This window comes from Agelaius tricolor, unplaced genomic scaffold (genome assembly GCF_023055355.1).
Source record: "Agelaius tricolor isolate 1412-34295 unplaced genomic scaffold, bAgeTri1.0.p SCAF_9, whole genome shotgun sequence".
Lineage (NCBI taxonomy): Eukaryota > Metazoa > Chordata > Aves > Passeriformes > Icteridae > Agelaius > Agelaius tricolor.
Window position 1 is genome coordinate 5,697,705 of NW_027269269.1, and position 20,578 is coordinate 5,718,282.

General features: G+C 43.7%; 1 protein-coding gene across 1 annotated transcript in view; it reads left to right on the forward strand.

Moving 5' to 3' along the window:
• Positions 1–308: 308 nt before the first annotated feature.
• Positions 309–20,578, forward strand: part of ARHGAP20 (Rho GTPase activating protein 20) — a 56,703-nt gene continuing 36,433 nt past the window's right edge. Inside the window, exons 1-2 of the mRNA XM_071434118.1 lie at positions 309–624; positions 10,559–10,644. Of these exons, the coding sequence (XP_071290219.1) occupies positions 325–624; positions 10,559–10,644 (386 nt within the window). The 5' untranslated portion in view covers positions 309–324. The remainder of the gene's footprint in view (positions 625–10,558; positions 10,645–20,578) is intronic.

A 20,578-nucleotide genomic window follows, 5' to 3' on the forward strand; every position in this document is an offset into this window, starting at 1 on the left:
CCGCGCCACTCCCGGGACCCCACAGCAGCTCCGGGTGTTCTAACCCCGCACCGCCGGCCACAGCGCCCTGTGCCCACAACACCCGCGCCACTTCTGGGCCCCTGCAGCGCGCCCCCAGCGCTGTGACCCCCGACACGCCCGGCAGTGCTGTGTCCCTGTCACACCCGTCCCATTCCCGGGATCCCTCAGCTCCCGGCTCCCCGCCGTCCCCGCGCGCCCCCGGCCCCGCAGCGCGCGCAGGCGCGAGGCGCGGGACGCGAGCGCGCGCACCGCCGCCCACCGCCGTCCCCGTCCCCGTCCCCCCGCGCCCCCCGGAGGCCGCGCATGCGCGCTGCCGCCCTCCCGTTGCGGGACCCCCTGCCCGGAGCGGGCCCGGCGCGGAGGAGGGGGCGTGGCCTGCGAGGGCGTGTACCGAGGGGGCGTGTCCCGCGCTCGGGGGGCGTGGCGCGGCGCGGCGCGCCCTGTCCATGGTGCGGGCGGCGGCGCGGGTGTCCCCGCGGCGGGAGCGCGGCGGCGCGGGGCTGTATGGACGTGATGTCCCCGCAACAGGAGCACCTCGGCCCGGGCCGCTCGTCCTCGGTGAGCGGCGAGACCAGGGGCTTCGCCGCCGCCGACAGCAAGAAGGTGAGGCCGCCCCCGGAGACCGCACGGGAAAGCGCCCCCCGATCCTCGTCTGTGTCCCGGAGCTTCCCGCAGCGGGCACCGCCGGTCAGCGCGGCCCCACCGCGCGCTCCGCCGCGCCATCTCCCCGAGTCCTGCACGCCGCCGTCGGAACCGGGCTCGGGGGAGCCGCTGGCGGAGCCGAGGCTGTCGGCGGGAAGGGTTCGTGCACGGGCTCCCCGGGGAGCCGGGAGTGCCGCGGTGCCCGGTGCGGCCGATGGGTGGATAACCGGGCACCTCGGGGGGTGGCTGCACGCGTGTCCCGGGAGCACAGGGCGCCTGCCGGGGTGTCCGGAGCGCCGCTGCACAGCTGTCCCGGGCAGCTCGGGAAGGGTTTGCCGGGTGCTGTTCGGTGCAGGCACTGGGCTTGGCTGCATGGATCCCCCGGGAATCTGGCGCGGAGGGTGTTGCTGCACGGATGTGCTGGACCGATAAAAGGGTTTGCTACATGGATTTCGTGGGGAAACGCGAAGGACGTTTTGCTGAATGTATTTCTGGAGGTTTTGCTCGGTGGGTATCAGAGAGAGCTGGGGGATGGTTTGCAGAGCTGTTATCCAGGGGATCGAAGAGGGATCTGCTGTATGTGTGCCTGGAGAGAGCGAGGGAAGGGTTTGGTAGAGATGAGGGTGTTCGGTGGCTGCTCTCGCACGTGCTTTGTGCAAGAGGAATATTAAGAAGCTCCCTGAGGAAGCACCTTGTGCAAAGTGTATACAATTGATAGCAGAGGAACCTCATCCCATCTTCAAAACTGGTTGTAAAATCTGTTTGATGTCTCAGATTGCTTTTCAGCATTTGACATAATCAAGTGCAAAATGCTCTCTTCTGCATACAGCCAAGCACTTGTTTCTGCCTTTTACTTAGCTGTAACAAGCGAGCTGTGATAACCAGATTCTTCCTGCTGTATAAAACAGGAATTCTTTTTTTCTCTTGGGTTTAGCAAGTGCTGAAATGTTTTTCTATCCAAAGTAGAGCTGGTACCTTGCTGCCTTGCAGATTTTGCTTCACAATGACATTTAAATCTATTCACTGCCTTGTCTTTAGAGGTGCACTTCAGACGACTGCCAAATAGGCTGGCAGGATTAGAATGACTGGCCAGGTTTCAGTGTCCCTTAGTAAATCTGTCCACCTGGTGACAATTTAGGATGGTAGTAAAGTCTGAGCTTGTGTCCAATGATGTGGCTAAGCAGTCCCTGGGATTTTGCTGGCCATGGCACAGCAATGCTGATGGGTCTCTTTGGGCTAGGAGGTGATGCTGTGTGTTTCCATGGGTTGTGTCCCACCAAGCCACGTAGTGCTCCAGCCTGACTGCAGCCCTGGGGACTCCTTCTTATGGCAGCTGCTGTCAATGGTGGAATGGTTGCCTGGAGAGAGTATTGTCAAGATTTCTACTACACTTAAAGTACTGCAGTTAATACCTGATTGGTTTCTGAACTGGGCATGTGACACACCTACACAAGGTGGTGGAGTACCTTCTGCTGCCCAGCTGGGCAAAATGATGGAGTAGATACGCACCCTTTCCAAGTGCTGTGATCTAATTTGAGATGGCTACATGTTCAGCTTTGATTTTTATCAAACATTTATTTCATTTTTGCTGAAGACAGAGCACCATGTACCTTCCAACCTGGCAGAGCTCTGATGCTAGGCACCCACCTGAAATGAGAAGTTCGAGTACTGTGAAGATGAACGTTTTTATCGTGCAAGTTCCACTTCATTATTCAGCATTCTGAGGACAAATATTAATGGTAGCACTTGTGTTTCCTACTCCTGCTCCAAAGAGCCCACAGTCGAAGGAATGCAGACCTTGTTTTTGCCAACGCTGACAAGAGAGCAGGGATATTACTTTTTACGGATCTTGGCAGCCCTTTTGGAATTCCTCAGCGTGGAGGCACATGCAGCGGGGTACAAATGGAGATCCTCCTGTGGAGAAGCAGCTTGAGACCCTGGCTGGGCCCTGCAGCGTATGGCAGCTTTGTACACCATGCACAACCAACACAGGCAGCCACCAACATCCAGCCAGCAGCTCAGCTGCTTGTCCACAGTTGTGGTGCTTCCTTGAGACTGCTAGCATGTCACCTCTTTATGTCTCTCTGGGGAAGAAGCTTCCAACCTTTATCCATGTACAGGAAAGGAGTATTCCTAATTTTGCCTCAAGCTGGATCTCAGTGACAGTTCAAATATTTCTTTTATTATTTAGGTCCTTTGGACTCTATATTTACCTTTGTGTTGTCTTCTACTCAGTGCCAAAGCATCATTTTTTCACAATACAGAAAGTCTTTTTTGGTAACAGGGAGCTTACCTTGTTTGTATTGGTTGCATACAGCGAAATGGAAGAATGTGTTGGCAAGAAATCAGTTTTGATGCTGGTGACACAGCATGTCAAGTTAAACAATTTTCTTGCAAATATGTATTTAACATCAACTGTTTTGCTTTCTGGCAAAAGCTACCCCTAAATATGTGATGCTAGGTGCTAGGCGACTACTGAACCTTTCTCCCTTTTTATTATTGTGACTATGTTTGCTCAAATTAGCTGAGATTTGCTGCATTGTTCTGTGGTTTTCTGAACTCCTACTTCATCTTCCACTTGGCTGTCAAAACCAAGCTGAAGGATCCAGGTGCTTGATCCCACCACAGAACCAGAACAGGGACAGAAAATGTCTAGGGCTTTTTTCATGTATTTTATGTGACCATTTAAACTAATATCCTGGAAACGTTTCTGTGCCTATTCTTGGCATGCAAAATAATTTGCACTGCTAGCCTACCTCACAGTCTGTGGGAGGTTCTCTCTGTTAAATGCTTACAACACTCTGCTAAAAGGTGACATTGAAGTGCAGTGTTTTAGTTAATGCTTTTGGAAAATTCTGGGCGAGTTTCCCTCCTTTACTGGACTTACTGGAGTCACTGGAGTCACCATGTGTGATTGACCTACACAGAAGTTTTGTATTGACTGTTTAGCTTAGAAACCAATTCCAATAAATTGATGCAACTGAAGTGGATTGCAGTAGTATGACTAAAAGTGATTATACTGATAGAGCTTATTTCTACAAATTTGTCAAAACAAACCATGCAGCAGAGATGTCTTTTATGTAACTGTGTCAGCAGTAGCAGCTGGGTCATTTAACCATATTTATAATTTCCTGGTGTTTCACTTCTCTCTTCTCAGAGGGGCTAGATTCCAGCCAACCCTGAAGATTTTATGCAAAACAATATCTGGTAGCACAAGGAGTCAGTCCTAGGATTTTTGCTGCATCCTTGAAGATTTCAAGTAAATTCTTGAAATGTTTTGGAAGCTCAGCAATTAATATTTACATCTACAAAGTGTGCAAAAAATTAACCATTTTGAATACTAATCAAAGTAGCATTTATGGTTTGAGGTTTGAAATCTGGCAATTCCATAAATATGTGTTTCTTTGTGATTCTGGTCACAAATGCAGCAACAGTTTACTGCCAGGGAAAAGGGACTTCTAGTGTTCCTCAACAGTGTATTAAATGGACAAATTCAAGCAAATTAATGGCATTGGAAGAGTAATCATACATAATCTTCATCCCTTGTTTTACTCTGAAAAGATGAATCAAGTATGTATTTGCCATTATATTGTATGATGCCTTGATCTCATGCCAAGAGATTTATCTTTTTTAAGATAAATCTTCTTAAGCAGGGATTTCTTCTTCCTGCAAGATTCTGTCCTGGCTGAGGATCTGGTGGGTTGTTTCTAAAATCACACCTGGTAGTGCTGGAAATTTCAGACACATAGAAACACTTCTGGCACTATTTAGTGAAGTGATGAACAATTCCTATCATCCTGCAGATATATCCTGTAGCTATTTTGTCTCTGATGAGGACTGAAAAAGCTCCTACTTTAATGAAATCACCCGCAAAGTGGGTCATTAGGTTAAAATCACCTTGGTAGGATGTGCTGGCTTGTGGTAACTTCCTGTGGTGATGTGCCTCCTGGTGCTGATTTAATTACTAACTAGTATTAGCAATCCTTCATTTTTCTGTCCATGAGAGAACATGAAAATTATGCAGAAAACAATGTGTTCTAGTTCTTGAGTTTCCTATTCCTGGGTTTTTTGTTTGCCCCTCCTGGTGGCACTAGGAAAGAGAGGGGCACAATAGGTCATAGGGGATGTAACGCCCAAGAACCACAAATAACAAATTATTGCCTCTTTACTTAATGTTGCTTGAAGTATGGATGTGGAGTGAGGGGAATCTCCTCTCTCTTGTCATCTCTAAACTGCTCCTGAGAAAGTCTGTACGTACAGAAACTGGGACAGAATTTTATCCATGTGTTAACCTTCATGCTTTGTGGCAAGTTTGAAAGGAAACTTTGGGCTTCAGCAAGACCATCACAAACCCAGTCACTGATCTGAGCAGTGCACTGACTCACTGTAGGACCCACAAGCAGCATATTCAATGCTCAATGTTCCCCTCCTCTATGATGTCTTTACTGATCTTTCACATCTTCATCTAGTGATGTAGATGAGTGGAATCTTTTGAAGACATCCATATAAGTGCTTCCAAAGATTTGTATCCTTCGGGAAGTATGGTGAAACATGTTTTGTTCCTAGCTTCTTTTATCAATTTTTCTTTCTACTCTGAGATAGCCTTCAGCCTTTGCTGTGCTCTCTAGCAGCTGCTGTTCCATGAGGATGTGCTTTTGGTTCCACTGTGTTGGTAGCCCTTTTCTCTTGTGCCCCTGCAATTGTTTTCTCCACAATTATCCATCCAAAAATGGCTTTCTTTCTAGGAAGGTCCTTGTAAGTAAAAGTATTCTGCCAGCATAAACAAAAGCACATAGTTTTGTCACCTGCTCTGCCTTTATGGTAAATGGGTCTCTCTACATCTCTGCTGCTTGAGCCAGCAGTTCAAATGCAGTCATCTTCTCACCCTGTTTTTGAGGGCTCAAGAATGCTATAGGTCAGCATAGATCCATTTCTTGCTATAACAAAATATAAGAATTCTTGTTATTTTTGGCACTTTTTGACAACTCTAGTCTGTAAGTCTAACAAATACTGGATTTTAGTATGTAGGAAAATATAATCTATTGCCTCTCATAAGTGGCCCAGTGATACAGGGGTAAGAGTGATGCCCAGTTATTCTGCAAAATTAACTGCTATATGCTGAGGGTTGTTGTGATTTTTCTGATTTTCAGGCATTTAGCTGAAATTTGCCCCACAGTTTCTGGTAGGGATTTGTTGTCAGTGCTTTGGTTCATATCTAGCTAAACCAGGAGTGTGTGCCACAGATATGTTTTGTTGCTCAGACAACAGGAGCAGAGTTTGCATGGGTGAAATCCCTCACAGTTATTAACTTAAATATATTTAGAGAGTAGGATTTGTTAAAATCAGACTTCCTTTCATTAGAAAAATAAAGCAGTGAAAGGGAGAGCTTAGCCACTTGAAAGCAATCCTCAGCTCGAGGCATTGGCACATCTGAGGGTTGTCCCTGTCACCCAGTTAAATGACCCAGGCAGATGTCCCAGCCTTGACCCATTTCTGGAGTGAGCCTGTAAATCAGGAGCCTGAAATCCTTCAGTGTCTGGGGAGGCTTTAACAAGGTTATCTGCACATTGCTGAGGAGGCATTTCTGCTGTGTTTACCTGTCACTCAGGAACTAAGTAAATTTTTCAACTGTTTTGTGTGTCTGTTCTTAAACAGACATCAAGTAACATTTTCTCATCCTAAGCTCAAACCACTGCAAGAAGACAGTTCTTGCCTGAGTTACTGAGCATATACATTTTTCTGTTCCCTGTCCTTTGCTCAGATAGCAAGGAGAGGATTGATGATGATTAACTCTATTTTCTTGGTCACCTTGCTTTTCTTTTACAGTCAGTGGAGAAAAACTTCTTCAGGCAAGATGAGCCATGCCCTAAATTGTCCTTTTCTCTCTGTCAGCTCTAAAAGGAGCACAGGGCAGACAGCTCAGGTGTGTGAGTCAGAGGCTGGGGAGAGGAATCTTCCTGCATGTGTCTCACCATGGCATGGGTCAGGCAGCACAACCTGGCAATGTGGGCAGTGTGTTCCTGGGGAATCACTGCACACTGCCCCGGCTTAGCCTGCCTGCTCTGACCAGTAGCTGCAGCAGGGTATCCACTTAGTGCATAATTTTTAACTTCTCTAGACACTTGAAAATATTATAAACACTCTATATGCATTACTTAAGTTACTTGCCATCACAAAATAAATAGTAAGTACCATTCATTTTTTTTCATACATTCTTTATTTAATTCACACTCTGCCATTCTCTTTAGAAGCATGATATAGTAAAGTGATACATGTAAAGTGCAGGAACAGTTCCAGTTTTTTTGGTCTTACCATGTGTTACCTTTTCCACAGTGGAAAGCAATATTGTAACTTGGCAATATATTGATTTATATAAATTTCAAATAGTGCCATCATCCACTTCAACTCTGAGGCAAAATTAGTTGAATACTGGCATCCAGGAATACATTTTTCCCCAAGCTGATGACTTGGGAGATACTTGTGCAAGTTTTACTGTAATCCATAGGGGTTCTGATTCTTGAGGAGAGGCAGCATATTTTCAGTGATGTTTTGTAAGCTTTCTGTCTTCAGCACGGTGGGCTGGTCTGCTCATAAACCGCCTACCATCACAGTTTACAAAACAGTGTGTCAGATTGTAGGTCTGATCGATATCTGGTGTAAATTCATTCTTCTCCAGTCTACAGGCCTATGAATTTTTTATACCAAATGAGAAACTGGCCAAATACTACCACCAGTCCAACAACTGAAATTGCAAAACCTTTTTGTTTCTGTTAAGAAGTCAAGACAACCACAACCAGAAATGCAGAAAGTATGAAGTTAAACCTGAATCGGAGGGGAAGGGGCAGCAACTCCAGCTTTTGGATGTGAGGAAGACAGAAGTAACTCTAGTTTGTCCTGACTGACACAAGATTATCATCTTTGCATCTAAATGCACACTGTAAACACTCATTATCGATACTGATTTTATGATACATTTCACATGGGTGTGACTCAGCCAGCAAGTATGAGAATTTCTGTCTGTGTTGACCTTTCTAATATTTACATGAAAAAATGGGAGGTAATGATGTGGGACACATGTTGAGAAATGCTTCTCTGTGTCCCATGCTTAAATAATTGGTCAGTGCATCTCCTTTTCCTCCCAAACATCTGCTCTCACAACAGCTGTTCAGGATATATCTCCTCTTCTCCACATTGCCATCCTTGCACATAATAAAAGCAATAAAAATGAGGATAGCAGGCAACTGGATCCAAGTTAAGAAAAAGTGAATTTATCTTCTCCCTTCTCAAAGTGAATCAATTCAAATTGTCATGACTTATTTTCTCTTCCCAAACTCTGTACGTAGCAAAACAGAAATAAAACACCCCTTTCTGTCTGTAATCAATGTCTCTGTGTAATGTGTTTATTTGCATACAGCTGACCCGACTCACTTGAGTGCTGTGAAAATTTTCCTTTTCTCATCAGTGATCTTTTTATGTTTTGAGGCTATTTTTTTTTTTCTGTTAAGATATGCTTAGTAGCTGTGCTAAGAGTTTGCCCAGAGAGGCTGTGGAATCTCATCCTTGGAGGTAGCACAGACCTGCACTGGAGGTAGCCCAGAGTAGCCTGCTTGAATGGGTCTTGCTGTCAGCAGGTTCAGAGAGGTGGATCACAGACCTCTGGGATCCCCCTAACCAAGATAATCTCTGCCAGTTATTTGAGCTCTTCCTAAATTTGTGTAGTCTACACTTTACTTTGGTCTTCAGACATTTGAGTCAAGACTAGAATCTCAGTGGCACAGGTGCTATTCAGCACTGCTAACCCAAGCATGAAAAATAATGCTGTAATTGCTATAGATTTTAAAATACTGCAGGTTTTTTCCCAGCAGCTTTCTTTTCAGACCTGAAGATCTCTTGAAAATGTAACCAAACTTCGACTGCATTTGCAGGAGCTGAGATGCTCCAGTTCTTATCCTCTCAAAAGCCACCTGCCCAGTAATGTGTAAATTGCAGTAAATTTCCCACTGGGAGGTGATGCTTTATATTAACTTCTGAAATCTGCCTGTTGTGTGACATATGTGGCTGGTCTTCTGTAGCATGTTACACTGCATTGTTACACAGATCTCTTTTTGTCTTTGTATTTGCAGGTGTGCTACTTTTAAAACCTCTAACAGCTTTTCAGATTAGCTAGCAGTAAGACAAACAGATTTAATTCACTAGAACAATTTATCTTATTTATTTATTTAAAAAAACTATTAAAAATGGGCATCTCTTTTATTAGTAATCTTTTATTATGCAGTTATAGTCCAATTGGAGACAGCTAAATGTTCCAAGACTTAATTTATCAGTCTTGAGAAGGTTATTTTTTGATAAAATAGGGAGGAGGGGATAATTTTTAAAGGCAAATTGAAATTACGCAGTTGAATTTATAACAATTGCTGCACAATAGCTGTAACTGAGTGACAAAACAAACAAGTCTGCTCTACATCAATAAAGAGAGAACCAAAAAACTGACACAATAACAGATGGACTGCAGTGAGTAAAATAAATGCACTTGTCACAAGCAAGTAAAATATGCAGAGTTTCTCCGAGGGGAGCACACTGTGCACCTGCCCAAACAGAATGAATGCCACGTCCAGCACATACATTGGCAGAGGAATCAGTTGTTCCCACTGTCCTGACATATTTGTCCTGGTAGTCAGAGGTTATTTCTGGTATGAAGGAAGAGAGTCATGCTTTTTGATTAGCTGAGAGCAGGGATTTCATGGCTGTCAGAGGTTCACCTGTTTGTGGGCTCTCAGTGGTGCTGTAAGGTACCACTGCATCATTGGATATTCTCCTGTCAGGGTCTCAGGAGGAGTTTGACCCTGGTTCTTTTGTTCCCCAGTTTATTCTGAAAAGTATTTGAGCTAAATAAGGTAACAGTCACCCTTCTGGTGGAGGGTCAGTGAGAGGAGAGGTCATGCACCTTGGCAGCAGGCTGTACAACTGGTTCAAGACAGCCCTCCAGGGTCAGGGCCAGGACTACTCTGCTAGTCCTGCTTCTGGCTGCAGGAGGGAGACTGAATGCATTGTGGTTCAGGAAAATGTGTATTTTTGTCTCCTGTGGGTGCTTTTGAAAATTTCTACCTCTGGGGAAAACTGTGGTATTTATTTGCTCGGTATTTTTATTGTAGTGTTCAACTTCACTAACTGGAAATCCATCCTCTCTTGTTAGCTACTGACATTTTCATCTCTTCCTTGTGCTTTCTTTTTTTTTCCCTGTGGTGTTCTCTGTCTTTGAGTGTCTCCTTTTTCCCATTCTCTTTCTACTTCAGTGCTAACAACTGTCCTGTCTCTCCCCATTTTATATTTCTCATGCATAATCAGCAACGAAAAAATGTCATTGTTGGCTACAAGATATGCTCCAGACTGAGTAGTAGGGAAGGAAAATGCTCTCATCTCTAAAGATTTGTTAAAAAGGGGTAGCCTAATAAAATGTTTAAGGTCAGGTGAGTAGAATACAAACCTTAATAATGGTAGATGTCAGATGTGACACAGAAATGTATGAAGTATTTGAAATTTAAACCACCACCTGGATATTTGATAAATATATCTTACTAAGGACAAAAAAGTGGTCAAGGACTAGCTCTAGGTGTTTATTTCATGTGTGCAAGGTATCTCAAGTATCTGTGTATAGACACTACTTTTTAGCTATTCTTTACACTGGCTTTCTTGTAATGCTCCTGCTTTTCTTACCTCATTTTCCCCCTCCAGGGGGAATTTCCCTGTGATATTTTCCCCCTCAAGGGTTGCTGAGGGCAATAACAGCCTTTTTCCCATGGCCTGAAATTGGAGTCTGGCTGTGCTCAGTTTGTATGCGTGCAGTTACTGTTCCAAATCTCACCTGTGATTTCATTTTGTTTCTCTTTCCAATCAGAAGATGAAGAGTTTGGCCCAAAGACGTCAGTCTGCACCATCTTTGATCTTTGTCAAAGCACTCAGCAGATCTAGATCGGCCTCCAGGTGAGTCAGTGACTTTTGCTGGCTGTGTTGTTTTGCAGTTTCTCAGCCCAAAACTTGAAATGTTTTTGAACTATTGTCCACACCAGCTTGTTGAACACAGTTCAGGCTCCTCGGTAGCTGCACAGCTATAAAGGCTGCTGAAAGATGTGACAGAACCAGCCCAGGCACCAGGTGGTCTCCTAGAAGGGGTTTCCCCAGTGCTGCCCCACTGAGTTGTTTGTACCTGGCCGGGTGGGCAGGGCTGCTCTGCAGTTTGTAACCAGGCATGTGACATTTGGGCTGCTCAGCTGTGAACAGTTTGTGACTGGCTTGGATTGCATCCTGTGGAGATGGCATGGGCAGAAGAAGATGAGTGCTTGTTGCCTTGGACACTTCCACAGTGTCAGGTGTAACTCCGGATTGTTCACTGTAGAATTGCACACTTTAATTTGAGCTGAGTTTCTTCGGTCATTGCCTGTTGCGTGGTACAGGCTCTCTAGGGCTCTGGAAGCACCTGCTGATTCAGGACAATGCTGTGGGCCAGGATTTGGTGATCACAACCTTCCCCTGTCCAGTATTAGCGCTTGTGGGGCTGAATTTGTGGGTGTTAAGCATTCAGCCTTTTTTGTCCTTGTCTTCTGCCAGAATTGGCCATCCTTCCTCCCTCCCTCCTCCCATGTAAAGCTGCCATAGAAATGGAAGTTTCTGTGGAGCTAGTCCCCTGTCCAGCCCCAGCCCTGACCTGCCATTTGAACCACTCTGCATACATAACTTTTTTTCTCCCTGCACTACAGTTCATTAGACTTTAAACTTACAAAACATGTTTATCGAGAAGTGAACCATCTGGTCGGCTGTTAATGCTTCCAGCTGTGTATTGCTCCTTATGAAGAAATGTTATGGAGGGAAATAAAAGTATGGCTTTGTAAGGAATATTTTTTCCTACTCTGTGGTGCGTTAAGTAATCAGTACGTGAGCTTTGGAAAGTTTTCTGTCTTTGATCTAATTAATATCTGGTTTGCATAATTTAGAATTCCACAGTATTTCAGAAACCTGTGAAAGTATTCTGTGAAAAAATCAGAGTTGCAAAATAGGAAAGTCAAAATTCATTTACCTGCTGGTATTCAGGCAATATTCTTCTTTAATTCTGCTTTTTAAATTTACTTTATTGCCTGCTCCATAAGTATCAGAAATCAAAAATAGCTGGAGAGACACCGAGTGTAATACATTTTCACCTAAGAATTTTGTGCTTTCTGAAGTGTCTTGCTTGTATAGTCCAGATCAGAATTATTTCCAAATCTACTGAGTGAAAGGATTCTCTCGTAAGGCCAGTTGGCAGAAGCTGTGTGGTGGAGAGGACCAAAGAGGGGAATGCATTTCCTTGTTCTGCAGCAAGCCATGCTTATCCTACACAACAACTGATGGGTGCTGCCTCAGTCATGTCTGTCCTCTGCCTGTGGCATGGAACAATTTAGCTGCTTCTGTTGTTTCCAGAAGTCTGTGGCCTTTGTGAGAGGTATTGGGTGAAGTCTGAGGTCTCTGAAGTCAGAGCAGGCGATTTTGTAGCTTCAGAGTCTTTCAGTTTAGAGTGTAACACTTTGGATGGTGTTTATTATTGTTCTCAGGAGCAACAATTCTCACCTGTGCCTGACTTCCTTGTTTGGCTGTGAAAAGTACATTCCTCTTCATCACCAAACTGATGGATGAGTTTGATCTTTCCACTCGGTTTGTTGTGTAAATGCTTAACTCTGGTGAAGTGCTTTCTCTGAAGGAGAGCTGAAGAGCAACAAAATGACTTCTCATGTTTTCTAATCTCCTCCAAATGTTTTACCTCAGACCTGTCTCTGCTCTTAGTTCTTATAGACACAGCCAGCCTGCAAAATCTATCATTCTTCTCTGGCAGTGAACCTTAATACTGGGACTCCATAACACTTACTTGTTAATGGTTGATTAATGATTTGTAGATAATAAAGCTCCTATCTGAAGTTAACAAACATCTGTGAGGGATTTATTTGAATACTCTCACCTCAGCAGCTGGCTCACCTCAATATTTGTTGAAATTAATGAACAAGTGCAAAGTTTAAAAGGGCAGGAAATACTTAGAAGCCGAGTCAGTTTGTATTTTTATACCACTTTATATGTCAGGTGTCCCTGGTTTATATACAGGGCACTTTCATAAAATGTAGTGGCACTTTGGACAGACTTACTCTGGGGCATTTTAAAGTTTATTAATGCTATTTATTCAAAGAAACCATTGTGACATCTGGAGATGGCTATTTAGCATTCAGAGGACTAAGGTTTTCAATGGCAGTGTTATGGTAGCTGTGATGACCCAAGCATGGGAGCAAGACAAGATGATCTAGTTGGAAAAACCAGTGCTTGTTTGTGCCATTGTCCTCTTACCAGTCCTGAAAGAGAAGCAAGTCTGAAAGTCTTGTGTGCTTAAAAGCTTGTCATCTTTTTCTCCTGCTGTGTCATGGTTTCATGAACATTCAGCTTTCATTACAAATCTTTCCTTGCCTTGTCAATCATATAGAAGGAGTCACATGATACTCGGCCTATGGAAGAATTCTGGGATGGCTGTACGGCATGGTGGTGCACAGAAGGGAAACCTTGCTATAATCCATACCTCACTTGACTTGTACCTGCAGGCAGAAGAGAAACATAGTAAATAGTACAGATATAACAGTGGAATTTGGGCCCTTACATCCAAGAGATGAAGATATGCAGGCCACCGTTGCCACATTGTTCTTGTTTTTCTTCCTTTTTCCGCTCTACAGCTACTTTGTCATCATAAAATTTGTGATGAATAGCCATGTAGAGACTCTTCACATCATCAGATGTACTCTTCAGAAGCACTTTGAGCAAGGTTATTGTAGAAATACATTGGAAAAGTAAGCTTTTGGTATTTTTCTTGGCTCATATTCAGGTGCAGAAAAAAATACATTTGATTGTTAACTCTGTTAATGTGTATGAAATCAGCAAAGGATTTGGGTTAGTTATGTTTGTCCACAGACTTGTTCCACAGTTGTAATCTTCCTCTTACTTTTTCTTGGTGTCTTTTAGTGAAACCTGCTCAACTTAATGATACAGTTCAGTGCAATACAAATTACATGCTTGAAACAGAAATGTGTGAGGCCTGGATTTAAAGCATTGGGTATTGTCATCTCAAATAATTGACACAGAATAATAAAGACTTGTTTCAAGTAAAATTTTTGGCTTTTGTTCTGCTGTTGCTCAAAACAATTTTCACATGTGACAAAACCCAAGTTTTTGCTCTGCATTGGTGGTCTTCTGCTTGCATCTCTAATATTTCACAGGGACAGCCAAAGTCTGTGCTGCAGCTGCCAGCAGCTTCCCCTTTTCTATTGCACACCTCAACAGATCTTTGAAGGTGATATTTTTACATGCTGAAACCAAGTAATATAATCTCACAATTTCTAAGTCTGGAAGACCATTTATAGATCTGTGTGTCCACACATTAAAGGTGTTAAAATACTAAAAATGTAACAACTCTTTTTTACAGTATGAAGAGTTTTATGATATTATTTTGGTGTAAGCTGGAAGCACAGACTGTTTAAAAAAAAAATCCCAAAGGATATTTTTTTAGAAAGTTTTATGAATAAATCCCTAAAGAACCTGAAAATGAAGTTCCTAAAATGTTACCTCTACTCAGTTTTGTTATGTGGCTCTTATGGTTGGAGAAGGGGAAGGTAAAAGCTGGAGATTCGACAAGTTTCCAAGGTGTTTCCTCCACTTATTTACATAGAAGTAATGTTATGCCATTCACAGAGAGGCTGTTCTTCCTTCTTCCAGTGCACAGTAAGTGATTCTGGCATGTCATCTTCTAGGGGTCCTGTGCCAAAGGCTAAATATCCCAGATAACGAAGATCATATGTGTAATCTAGTAATACATTCCACTTGGCGCGAGGCAAATACAGAGTGTTCCCAGAGCCTTGGACATTGTGTTTTCAGGGTTTTACTCAGAAGAAATGTGAATGATCCAAGCTATGGGACTAGAAGAAGACAAAAAAATAGAGACTTTTAATAAATGTAAATTGCCAGAAGGTCTTAACTGTCTCTTTTTCATGGGGAAGATGAGTAGTTGGTGTTTCAGGCAAAACTGACGGCAGGGACGAAGGGGACGAAAGTTCATTTCGAGTAACCAGCTTGTTATATAGATATTCCAGCTGTGATAATTTTGCTCGTTCTTCAGTGATTTCCATGCTGGTGAATAACTTTGCCTTGCAATGGAATCTCTGTGAGGCAGGTTTGGCTGGTGAGGCAATGGAGGGGCAGCGCGGGCCCTTGGGCCATGGGCCGCGGCCATTTTTACCTGCTGGCACAGGATGAGGCCCTGATGCAGAAGCTCTCCTGCCTGTGCCGAGGTGGGTGTTGCTCTTGCACAGCCCTCAGGCACCATGGCAGCATTTGCTGGAGCCTGGGCTGTGGATGGCACCTCCTTAGCAGAGGCCGCCCGTGCCAGGCGGAGGAGCGGCACCCTGGGCCAGGACCACCACGGCCTGGCCGGCCGATGGTGCCGCTGCTGGGGAGGGCATGGCTTGGGCAGTGCCTCGCCAGGGAGTTTGCGGAGCTGAGAGGGGCAAAGGCCGTGCTACGTGTGCCTGCCAGTTTCCAGGTGTGCCTTCCACGTGTGGTCAGTGGGGATTTACCTCTGGAGCAGCTGCACGCCGCCAGCAGGGCTCAAAAGCAGAGCGGGAGTTGGCATGGACAGGTACGATCCCGGCTGGCTCCAGCCAGTCGTCTAAACTGAGTCTCCTGTTCCTAGAGACTCCGTCACCAAAGCAAAGGAAGGCGTGTCTTTGCTTTTGGGTCTAATTCTTGGATTTAATTCAGCCTCGAAAAACTTGATTGGGATTTTTTTTCTGAGGTTTTTTATTTAATGAAAAGTTTTGATGTTTTAACATTTTGTGCGGAAATCTCTGTATGAGAGCTGCCCTGGATTTCTCCCCTCAATATGTCATGTTTCCCTATGTAAGGTAAACATATATGAATTTGTAGAAAAATAGTAATTTTTTAAAATTTTCTTTTTTGTATTTAATGCTCTTCCTTTTTAATGGAATTATAATTAAAACAGCTTGTGATGATATTCTACAAGTTGTCAGTTTCTAGTATATCTAATTCATGCTTGATTAAAGCTAATTATAACACTGGAGTATTGCTTCCTTAAACCATGTGTTTGAACACAAAAGTTACTTTTACATAATAATAGCTGAGGATAAAATTTTATTAGCTGTTAACAAGGTGAACTTTCTGAGGCCTCAGATGGCCTTTTAACTCAGATTGGCAATCCTGCCCCTCTGCTGTGTTTTTGTATTTTGTTTTGTGTGAGTGTATGTGTGCATATGTTTGTTTTTGATAAAACCCCTCAGTTCTTCATTTACGACCTACAAACTGGCTTTTAGTGATGTTTGTACATCTGGAGATGGAAATGAGCTGCGGCTTTCAGAGATATGCTGCTTTTTTATTAAAAGGAAAGGACTAGAGGTAAGAATGAAGGCTTGGAATCAGGGTTTTGGAGGGATTGGAGTTTAAATAGGAGATTAATTTTACAATAAATGGCTAATAGTTTAACACCAGTGCCTTAAGCCAATTCGCTTTTGGAGAGAATTGTGGCAGTATGAAGACAGTGAGGGGCAGTGCTCGTCAGGATGAGTGCAGGGCTCTGCTTGTCCAGATGTCTCAGTGTCCACATGTGTTTTTGGCTGCAGCCCATTTAAAGAACTTTTTGGATTAGGCCTTGAGGTCTGGAAGAATGCAGCTGTTGTCCAGCCATTGTGTATCGCTGATTTTAGACAATAAAATCTCTGCCAAGTGATAGTCTGGCCAAGCAGTTTGGGCAACAGCATACCTGAGGAAATCACAGACCAACATGCTCAGTCTGCTTTGTGATCATTTATCTTGTGTAAACAAGCAGAAAGGCTCTAATGATGTGCAGGCTGATGTGCAGCTCGTGGTGCTCCCACCTCTGACAAGGGCCAGCGTTAAATACCCTTTGGTCTCTCCGTGGCATTGTTTCTCCTGGTCCAGCTGTGTCCTCGTGGTGCACAAAGCTGCTGGTGAGGGGTTTTTAATCACATCCTGGGAGTAACAGTCTGTATTTAGGTATTTTCTCTGCCCACTCTTTAATGTTTGAGTACTGGGGGCTAGATCAAATAACGGATAATAAGCCTTGGGGGCAAGACTCTAAACCCATGACAGAAAGACATCATCTCAGAGGCTTCCTGACCTCTCAAGTGCCTCTGTTGTTTAGACACTGTCCTGCTGACCAGACAGCTTACCAAACACCTGGAGTTTTGCTTTTGCACATGCCAGTACAGCATAGCTGTTGGCAGCACTGAACAGGTAATTATCATCAAAAGGCACAGAGATGTGGGCGATCCTCTAACAGCTTTTCTCCCCAGCTCAGATCACTTGTGGAGTAGGAACCTCTGACTAATCTGCCTGAGTAGCTCTGTGAAAAACTTGTTGAATAAATAGGTGGGCAGTGAGTTATGGGAGAGCAAACAGGTGCATGTGGCTCCATGAATGTTCATAAGGAATCTGGGTCACTACACTTGCCATAGCTGGCAGCAACAGGCATATTAAGTAATCTCTTCACTGTAATAGGATAATTCCTGTGCTGTAGTACAAGTATCAAAATATAATTCAAAGCCTTGGAGGCAAAGCAAAGCCAGATTTGTTCCTGTTACAACTGGACAGGTGAAGTGACAGTCCTGTCTTCCATGTTGGCACCCATATTGGTCATCTCTCTTAGAGAAGTGGTTCTTACACACTGCAGCCAGTACAGGGGCTGAGCACGTCCTCTTTTCATGTCTGTTCTGGGGCTTTGTGGAGTTCACCCCACTGTGTCCCACAGTTCACAGACTCTAGGATGGCTTGTGTTGGAAGAGACCTTGAAATCATCTACTTCTAAGCTCTTTGCCATGGAAAGGGACACTTTCCACTAGACCAGGTTGCTCAGGGCCCCATCAAGCCTGGCCTTGGACACTGCCAGGGATGGGGTAACTGCAGCTTCTCTGGACAGCCTGTGCCAGTGCCCAACCACAATCACAGTATAGAATTCTTCCTAAGATATAATCCAAACCTACCTATCTGAATTGCTTCTTCAATAATGGGAAAATCAGACTCTAAAGGGGAGGGGCTATTGGGCAGTGAAACTCTGAGAGACCATGAGCAGCCTCACTGGTATTACCCAATGATTGAGTGGGGTGACTGACAGGAAGTAAACCCAGGCAGTCAACTAGAAAATGCCATTTCCCTGTTGAAAGGACATGGTCACACCAGTGTCCTACTCTTGCCCATCTGCAGCCTGTGTGACACAGAGCTGGACATGTTAGGGTCAGCAGAAACATGTAGGCTCACTGACAGCCATTCATGTTGGTCCAGAAGGGATTTCTAAAGATGTCTACACCAGTTTTTTTACCTCATGTGCACATCAGCTTTAAATTACCTGTTTCTGTAGAGATCTGCAGAATGTCCCAGCTATTTTTGGTCACCAAGAATTCCTGACTGTTACATGACCTGTGCTGAACTCTTGTAATGCACTTTACAAGAAGATATATGAAAACACCTTTTGAATAAAAGATCAGTTTCATCTATGAGGTAAGTCAAAGTCAATGGAGTTGAGCCAGGCTTTTAAATGTTCCAGTTGTGATTAAGTAGGATTAATTCTCCTCATTGAAATTACTACTTCTCAAAAAAGTTAAGGTAGGACAAAAACTGTATCTCTTCAGCCAACTAAAATAATACTGGATCTCCTCGTGGGACTGAGATCCCAGAGTGCTCCTCTGTATGTCTCCTCAGAATGGGTAGGAAGGAGTTTCGTTGGTAGGAGTAAAGGTAGCCTGTGCATCCAGGCTTCTTGTGGGCCATGAGAAGCTCCAAAAGCCCAGACATCCATGGTGCAGAACTGTAGAGCTGGGTTGTTAGGTTTTGGGCTTTTCTTTTGCCTCAGTTCATCCTACTTTTTTTTTTTTTTTTTTTTTTTTTTTTTTTTTTTTTTTCTTTATTATCTTTGTTTTCTTTATTTTTCCCCACAAAGGTCACTTTTTTGTGACCTTTTTTTTTTGGTATGAACAATAAGATCTCTGTTTGGGTAGACAGTGCCTGGAATGGCATTTCCCTGGTGCAACTGCAAAGAGAGAGTAACTCAAGGTGGTGCTGCTATGTCGGTCAGTAAAAGTGAGTGGGAACTGCAGTAGGGAACAGAGGATTGATTCTTCCAAAGGCCAAAAAGCTTTTATTGACTTCTGCATGTGAATGTGTCCTCTCCCAAACGTCTCACTTGCTCAGGGGGCCATAGACCAAAACCCCTTGAACTTGCTGACTGACTGGAGAACACCCACACTGCAAGAGCTTTTCAACAGGATTTACATCACTTGCCCTAAATTGTTTTCTGGTGGAAATAGGCAAAATATGACCAAAACGTGTGGTGCTAATTTATAGCAATAGAAAATTTTGCCCTTGTGTTAAATTTTCAGAGTAAACACCTTGCAGCTGTTTATTAAAATAAAACAAAAAGCCTTGGAAGCAAACCAAACCACAAGTGTGTTTCCTGTCTCTAGCCTCCACGCTGTGGTGCATGCTTGCTCTGCAGAGGATTGTGTCCTTTTGGCTATGTAAAAATTACTTAAGTGCAGCTTTGTTTACAGTTAAGCTGCCAAGCTTCCAGCCTGAAAAGTGTGAGGATTTTGTTTTAATGATGCATTTTACCCTACAGCTATGTGATATTTTACTGCCAGATTACAGAAAAGTAGTCTGTTATGTGCCTCAGCACCTGGAACATTTAGTGCAAACCACCACCTTATTCTCTATAGTAATTTTTATTATGTTTCATAAGGTTTTGACATCATGCAGAGATGATACAAGACAATTTTTAGAATCCTATTATAATTTAAGTTGGAATATTTTTCTCAATAAATACTGCATTAAAATGTGCACACTGAGTTTTAGAAGCAGAGGAGTCATATCCAATTTCATAAATATGAGTTTTAACCTTGATTTCTGCCCTAAAATGTAAATTAGTCAATTTATCTGAGTAAAGCTTGCTCCCAGTCCCAATTAACATATATCTTCCTTCCATTGTCCAGGCTTGTGCTTGCCCTGCCAGTGCTGAGAGTGGTTTGCAGCACATTTTGGTGGGAAGTCTTTGTGGCCCTGCTGGGACTCACTGCTTGATCTTGGGTATAATTTTCTGGAGTCCAGCTGCTTGCCTGCATAGAGTGAGGACAGTCCTGTGCTGGAGGCTGTGAACTGAGGCTGATACTTGCCCAGGTCAGAGGAGTCCCTATGAGATCCAGTGGCACAGTCCATAAGGGAAAATGCAGGGGTGAGGGGTGACTGCCCTGTATTTGTTCAAACACATTACTTGTAAAAAAGAAGCTGCAACCAGTAAAAAACACTTGTAAAGTAGAATCAGGCATTGTAAAACTTAGCAACTAATGCTCTTTGAAAAACCAAGCAGATATCACTTGTTTCATGGTACAAAAGCTACTGTACCCACAATGGTGATGGCCTAGGGGACTTTAAAGGAGTGCTGCAGAAAATAGACTTGCTATTTCTGGAATGCTGCACTGTTTTCACAAAGTGCTGCTTCAACTGCATAAAATTTACCAAAGATAACAGCATGCAAACATGCCCAGCATCCTCAGAACGAAGCTCCCTTGGCATAGCAGGGATCAATTGACAGCAGATTTTCAGAAATGGATTGGCAGCCCATGTGATTAAGAGAGTTTCATGCTTGTTTATTAAAGTCCCTTCTATAAATAGTCCGTGTAAGTTTACAACTGCATACTAGCTTTGTACTGGCCCACATCTTACCTACCACCTTCCTGGAAAACACTCCTACCCTCCAAGCCCATATTTTTTGTGCTTTCTTTCGCCCTCCAAGTCTAATTATTATTTATTACAATAAAGTGCCATACAAATGTAGATG